We start from the raw sequence: 8,428 nt of genomic DNA on the forward strand, positions 1-8,428 counted from the left end.
GGATTACAATGGCTTGAAAGTTTTTGAACATTTAGATATTTGATTCATTGCCATGAATTGAATTTCTAGGTGCGAAAAAATGAAAAATAGAGTTTGCACATATTGTTACGTGAGGTTAGTTTATTGGAAGCGGTTTAAAATTTTTTAATGATAATGATTCTGAAGATGACGACAAAGAAGAAGGGTTATGGCTTATTGTGTGTTTATTTTTTTAATTAATAAAAGTATTTAAGTAATTTTAGTTATTTCAGTCATTATATTTATTTTAAATCAAATAGAATATTAAAATATAATTTAATTATGTACATTTTATATATAATATAAAGATTTAATTTAGTTTTTATCTTTCAGTCTCAATTTCTATTTTAAATTTAGTCTAAATATTTTGTCTTAATAGATACACAATGCAATAATTACATTAAAAATAAAATTTTGTATAATTTTCTATAATAAATTTTTTAGATTAGTATTTTATTTAACATTGTGTACGTAGACTGCATTTAGTAACAATAGACATAAAATGATGAACAAAAACACAAAGACATATAGACATAAAAATACACATTTTATACCATATTTTATAATAATGCACAAAATATATTTACCTAATTCAAAAGTTAAATTTATCCCAAAGTAAAATTATTTAATCTCTATTACTACTATTATTACTATTGATTTCTACCACCACCACTATTTTGATTACTGATTTGTTTGTCCTCAATGACTCAAATAATTAAAATCACGAACTTTAATTAAAACATCAGTTAAATAATTTAAATTAAAAAATTAAATAATTTTTTCTCTGTCTTTAAAAAAAAACAAAAACAAAAATATAAAGAAAGACAGCAAATGATAGGTAAATTGGTACAAACTCACAAATATGAGAATGTAAAGTTAAAGAATGGAAGAGATGAAGAAAAATCGCAATAATAATGATAATGATAATGACGACGTAGAAGACGACCCAAAAAGAGAAAGATGGAAGTAGGAGGTGATACCAAAAAAATGAGAGAAAAGTGAAGAAAGGAAAGAAGAGTCAAAGAAGAGAAAAGGAAAAAACTAAGACGGTTATAGTGGAGTGAGTGGTGGTGAAGAGAAGGAACAATAATAAAAGAGGGAGATAGAGAAAGAAAAAAAAAGAAAATAAAAAAAGGTTTTGTGGATAAAAAAAAAGTAAATTAAAAATAAAAATAGAAATAATATTTTAAATACATATTTTATGTATATTTATGTATAGTTATATCTTTTAAAAATTAATATCTCAAAATTTAATAATATGTATGTGTAACTGTGTTCATATCTCCTATAAGGGAAATGCTCTGCATACAAGCCATTAGGGCTTGTATGCTTTACAAGTTCATTAAACAATAAAATCAAAATACGCGCTGCTCCACGTACGTTGATTACATGCGCTATATAACATCCCGCGTATATCTAACTACCAAATTTAAAATATTTGTTTCCTTCTTCGTTTTCGATATTTTGAGATTTGGTTGTTCTTCTTCTCGCGCGTCTTCCCTCCTTCTTCTCCATCGTTCTTTTCCTCTCCTTTTCTCACTGGTATGTTCTTCGTTTACGTTACCTTTTTCTCTCTCTACAACTCGAGCTTTGTTTTCTATTTTGATTTGTTGTTTTCTGAAATCAAAGTTTGAACTCGTAGATAATGGATCATTCAAATGAAGATTGTCAGCTGAATCCAGGCGAAGTGGATTATGAATTTGAATCTAACGAAGTTCCTGAAGTTTGATTTACATAGGATTCCTTTGAAATAACATGTTAACATGAATCTGTCGATTCAATGTATTAGTTGTGATTAATTACCTGAATTTATAGCAGACGCTCGGGTGTAGATCAATTCTTCTTTGGGTGTATTTTAGCTAGAAGTGTGGGTGTATCTACACTTTACTGGTTTTTTGTTATTTTAATTGAGTTGTTGTTGTTTAGGTGTATTATATCAGACATGATTGGGTGTGTTTTTAGTTTTTGACATGGTGTATTCTGCAGCCTGTGTATTTACAATTTATGACTTTAAAGGTCATTCTGTAGTTGAGTTGTTGCGGTTCGGGTGTATCATATTAGACATGATTGGGTGTATTTGAATCATATCTATGGGTGTATTCACAGTTCTGACACAGTGTATTGTGCAGCCTCTCTCGGTTGTTGATGACGAGCTTGTTCCGAAGGTCGGAATGACCTTTACCACCCTTGAAGATGCTGAAAAATTTTACAGGAGCTACGCCAAGGCTGCAGGTTTCTCTACAAGAGTTCGGTGCACAAATAGGAAGGGAAACGAGATTAAGAATCAACTGATTACATGTAGCAGAGAGGGAAAATGAAAATCTAAAATATCTCCGACTGAGAAAACCAATCCGACAGCCGGTTTAAACTGTCCTGCAAGAATTTATATACACACATTGAAGGATGTCGGTGCTTGGATCATTTCAAAGGTTGTGTTGGATCATTCACACCCCTGCTGTCCAAGCAAAGCAGAGATGCTCAAACAGCACAGGGAACTAAGCATGTCCATTCGTCGTACGATAGAGAATAACGAGGAGGCCGGTATCAAACCAAGCAAAACCTACCAATCATTTGTTGCGGCTGCCGGGGGTCACCGCGAGTTAAATTTTATCGAAAAGGACGTGAGGAATTACATTACCAGGGAAGTGCGGAATGTTTCCGAACAAGAAGATGCAAAGGAATTCGGGAAATATTTCTTAAGAATGAAAGAGAAGAATTCGAATTTCTTTTTTGAGCTCGAACTCGAGGAGGATCAATCGATTAAGCTGGCTTTTTGGGCCGATGCAAGAAGCAGAGCCGCCTTTGAGTATTTCGGAGACGTCATTTCATTCGACACCACCTACAATACAAACAGGTAACAAACTGTCCCTGTTTATGCTGCTAAATTAATTTATTTTTACGAATCCGCAGCAGAGGTGTATATTGGCTGTTTCATTGGGTGTATTCTAAGCATATGTTGGGGTGTACCTAATGATTTTGCATTCTGGACCATTGTAATTTGTTTCAGGTATAATTTGGTCTGTGGTTCTTTTGTCGGGGTGAATCACCACGGTCAGTCAACACTTCTCGGATGCTCTTTGATGAAGAACGAAGAAATTGAATCATTCAAATGGTTATTTCAATGCTGGCTTCGTTGCATGGGAGGAAACGCTCCGAAAGGGTTTTTCACTGATCAGTGCGCATCAATGAAAAGGGCTTTAGAGGCCTGTATGCCAACAACAGTTCACCGCTGGTGTATTTGGCACATCATGAAGAAGATTCCAAGCAAATTAAACGGGTACAAGGGACATGCCGATATCGAAAAAGAAATGAGCCATGTTGTTTGGAACTCTCATAGCAAAGACTCATTCGATAGGAATTGGAACGATTTTCTGCTGAATTTGGTCTTGCGGACAACAAGTGGCTTTCAGGTGATGTGTTTCTAAAATCTACAGCAGAGGTGTAAATTGTATGTTCTCTTGGGTATATTTTACAGTCTGTGTTTGGGTGTATTATGCAGATCTGTACGAAGACTGTCACATATGGGTTCCTATCTATCTGGATCACCACTTCTGGGCAGGGATGAGAAGCACACAAAGGAGCGAGAGCATGCATTCATTTTTTAACAAGTACATCACCCGGAACAGCTCGCTTATTCAGTTCGTCAAATAATACGATAATTGCCTCGGAAGCAGGGAGCAAGCAGAGAGAGAATCAGATGCTGCAGATTTTCATACGGTCATACCGTGTGCAACCAAATCCTCCATTGAAGCTCAGTTTCAAGATGCGTACACTCACGCAAAGTTTAGGGAAGTCCAAGCGCAATTCAGAGGAAAGGCGAATTGCATCACCAGATTAAAGAATTCCGCTCTAGGCTATTCAATATACGAAGTCGGAGAACAAGTTTCCAGCTCAATATTCAACAAGTTCGTGGTTATCTACGACTCAGTTGCAGCCGAGGTAAAATGCCAATGTTTATTATTCGAGTCGAGAGGGATACTGTGCCGTCACGCACTAAGCGTGTTAAGCTTCGAACAAGTAAGCCAAGTGTCACCTAGATATATACTGGAACGATGGAGCAAGAAGGTAAAGAGGCGACACACACACATCAAGAGCAGCCACGACGAGCCACTAATGGAGCCAAGAAGCAAGAGGTTCGACTAATTGGTTTTTCGTTCGCAAAATATTTGCAAATTTGCCTCCGAATCGGAGGAGCTGACTGCAATTCTGCACCGAGCGTACGATAACATGATGGCCGAGATGGAAGCATTAAAAGCCAAAAGGAAGGGGACATCTTCTTTTTCCCACGAAGACGCCAACTTGGAGTCCGTTAACGAGCTTCAAAGCCCGCCAAGGATTCGAACAAGAAGACGTCCAAAAAACAGGCTAGGTTCAAAGCTGGAGAAACAGATTGCAAATGCCACAAAGAAGAAGACGACGAAAGTTTTAAGCGAGGTAAAAGTAATGTTCTTTAAATTTGTGGCGATTGAGTTTATTTTTCTCGTTAATAGTTTAGCTAATGTGTGAGTGTTATATTCAGATAAATCTGTTTGATGCTGCATCAGCGGCGCATTCAAATTCCAGCCAATATCAAGGACACGTTATGAATTATCAGTTCAGGGTACCAGCAGCAGGGGATAACTCTTTGGGTGTATAGTTATATAGAATATGGGTGTAAAAGCACTGTTCTTTTGGGTGTATTTTTGTTAATTCACAATTTACATAGACACATATATAGATACATATAGAACAAAAGCTGTAAAAATTCACAGGTTATGGGTGTATACTTCATTTGATGTTTTTCTTCATATTTTAGTGCATGTAATTCATACATTTTGAATACAGCACAGACAGTTGGGTGTATATTTTATGCAATCTTGGGTGTATTATTAGACTTGCGTTGGGTGTAACAGTTTACAATTTGCGTTTATATATGCCTTGATTTTTTGCTTCATATTTTAGCACCTGTAATACAGCTTTTGAATACATCATAGACAGTTTACCAGCACAGATAGTTTAACTATGGGAAAAAATATGCATGGAATAGAAGTTGTTGATAAATGGCAAATATTTACATCATTTGTTCAATTTACAAACTACCCAGCAGTTGGATTACCCAGTTTCTATATCAGCAGAATTAATCTGACAAAACGGACTCAATAATACAGAGGATGGCTTCGACAGCCTTATATCACTACTCTCTCTAATTGCCCAATCTCTCTATTTATTCATCTCACTGAATAGTATCCGGGAAGCATACTCCACTCTATAGTGGTCCACCTCTTCCTACAATTAAAAAGTATATTCTGTTTAATAAGATATCAGTAAGATACACCCATATATATGAGTCAGATACACCCATTAATAACAATAAGATACACCCATTGATAATAGTAAGATACACCCATATATATGAGTCAGATACACCCAAAGATATCAATAAGATACACCCATTGATAACAGTGAGATACACCCATGGATATTATTCAGATACATCCATATAGATATTAGTCAGATATCACTCAACCATTCTTCAATATCAAGCCACATTACAAGGTTAAGCAGTATACACCCCCAATCTACGGAATAAACCCCCAAAAATCAACAACAATAGCGGGAGAACTTAGAACAACAACGTAGAACGACGTAGAACTTAGAACAGTGTAACAAAAAAGCAAGAATAATAATAAACCCTAGAAGAACGATGTAGAAGAAAAGTAAAATATACAGGAATCTTAATGAACTTACGTTGAGTATTGTTGCTTTGTTTTCTCTTCAGATTCTTCACGGAGAGTTTGATGGTGTTTTGATGGAGGTTTTGAACAACGATTTGTATATTTTGAACTTTGATTTTCGCTCGAAAATGGGAGGGTTTCCTTGTTTTCAAAGCGCTTTGAGAAGTGGAAGAAGTGGAAGAAGTGGAAGAGTCTGCCATACGTAACCATTTGAGTGTTGAGCGCGTGATTTTGACGCGCCATGTTATCTCTCTTCATGCGCGTGAGTTCTATTTGGGCTGGGCCAACTTGTAAGCTTGTAAACTTGTATGTGTAGCAGGCCCACTCCTATAAATATAGATATGAAACAAATGCAACCTGAAACCTAAAGACTATGTCAGCTATTTTTTTTTAAAAAAACTAATTTTTTATATTAAACGGGGCTTGATGCCCATTTTTAAGCTCGTTAATTAAATGCTCATTAGCAAAAGATCTTATGAAGTTGTATGCCACACTTGATAATATGAGGAATCGGTGGCACTCTTTTCAACCATCTTCGTTTTCCTCCTTGTTCAGAAACTGGGACACGTACAATCATATCTCTAACTCTCTGTGGCCTCAATTAATACTCTCTTAAATGATCGGCAAAGTCATAACCAACAACGTGTGCAACCATGCATTTTTACGCTTTCAAGATTATTAACTTCCATATCCTTTCTTTTGCAACTATTCTATTGTATATAATATGCCTTGGATTATTAAGTTTAAAACATCAAAATCAAAGTTAGCGCACACGAATATATAGATATAACTAATGCTTGCGTATCTAATTCCAGCACTTTTTTTAATATTTTTTATTTTTTCTTTTAAATATAAGTCGTTTTGGTAACTCATGCTCCATAGATGACCACACTCAATATTCAAAACGATCGAATTTTACACTTACATATAGGTACTTGTTCTAATTTAACAGTCTAATTTTTAGAATAAATAATTTTATAACATACAAATATCGAATAGAGTTTACAGACAATGATTATTAATGGTACTAATGATAGGATCAATCATTTGAGAATTATCTCGTTGAAAAAGTAGTAAAAATATATAATATAATGTGGCATTATTGTTCGTTACTCCAAACACCTGCTTTGAAGTCTAATAACATTGATGGAACCTGGCCATCCATAGCCAATTCACAAGATATACATTATTATTATTATTACCGAAACAATAAGATTGATGATAATAATGTTTCTGAAGGTGCTACCTGGTACCATAGTTGGGTTCCAACTCGGCAAACGATATTCAAGACGATGACACGCTTAGTCCTTAAGGTTATCACCAACAAAATGTGTAGTATACTAATATATCTGGAAAAAATTCGAAGCTTAAATCAGAAGGATATTGTGGAGTAGATATTATTAGGATTAATTATTATTGTGCATGTATATCTTGAATGGGGTGTCTTATTATTTGTTGGCTCGTTATTAAATGTTTTTTGTTATGTAAAAAATACTATATTTTTTTTAAGGATTATGGTAGATAATCAATGATTTTTTTGAACAATATGAACAATTACTAATCAAATAAAAATATACTACACCTTTAAATTATTTACTTAAATCTTAATATTAGAATAACCATCTGTACACTTAATGAAATAAACATTCGATATATCTATTATTCACATTGTTTAGTATTTTTATTATCTACCTATATTTTTCTTTTTTTTATTCAAATAATTTTTTATTTTTTATTTATTATATTTTATATTAATAATTTAAATTTAAAATTTAAAATTTATATTAAAATTGGTCATTCGTCATTATTGCTCTATATAAGAAAAAGTGTATGATTGAATCCAATTTTTTAATTTATATAAATAGGAAAAGTCTAGGGGCCAGCAGTTTTGTTGAATTTTGGCCAGCATGTAACCAGAGAAATGTGAGTCATTGGATGAAATCTCACACCAATCTCACACCATTAAATCATCATTGATGGTTATTTGCTGGCTACCAATCACAAAAGTTGCTGGCCCCTAGCATTCCTCATATAAATATATATTAGGTATCCTCTAATATAGACAATGGATTTTATTTCAGATTTTTTTTTGACAAGTTAAAGTTAAAGTTTAATCTGTTATAAATTTAAATTTTATTTAGTAATTTATTGTTGATTAGTTACTACATATATAAAATAAAATTTAATATTTATTTAAATAGATAGATAAATTAATCACTCCAATCAACTCAAATTGATTTTAGACCAAATCATGTACTTAAGAATTTATGACAATTTTTTATTTATTATATTTAAACTATTACATTCGTTTCTACACTCTTCTCTTCCCCGCTATATATATGGCTCCAAAATAACACTCTCTAACCATAAAAACATATACAAGAGCTTCTCTTTTCATATTCCTTTACACACACGCACACATAATCTCTCTCTCTCTCTCTCATACATGGCTTTCCGTAAGGTTCTTATGCTTTTGTTTTGTTTGGTTGCCATAGTTACCAACCTTGTTAGTTCAACTAGTGCCAGGCAGCTAAATGATAATAATGCAGCAAAAGATGAGAAGGAAGCAAATGAAGGAGATCATGAAGTAGTGAATAATAATCATGTTGGTAACAAGGAGACCAAGCCACCAATGATGGGGCTAGGTGATCAGAAACAAATAGATTTTCCACCAATATTTCCATTTCCATCATTTT

The 8,428-nt window shown here is 33.7% G+C and overlaps 1 protein-coding gene across 1 annotated transcript; it reads left to right on the plus strand.

The window, feature by feature from the left end:
- Positions 1 to 8,111: 8,111 nt before the first annotated feature.
- Positions 8,112 to 8,428, plus strand: LOC107479529 (uncharacterized; the record flags this gene model as incomplete). Its single annotated transcript, XM_016099657.3, is given in 1 exon segment — positions 8,112 to 8,428. A coding segment is annotated over 1 exon segment (250 nt), but the record flags the coding sequence as incomplete, so codon positions are not given.

Source organism: Arachis duranensis, chromosome 3, assembly GCF_000817695.3.
Source record: "Arachis duranensis cultivar V14167 chromosome 3, aradu.V14167.gnm2.J7QH, whole genome shotgun sequence".
Lineage (NCBI taxonomy): Eukaryota > Viridiplantae > Streptophyta > Magnoliopsida > Fabales > Fabaceae > Arachis > Arachis duranensis.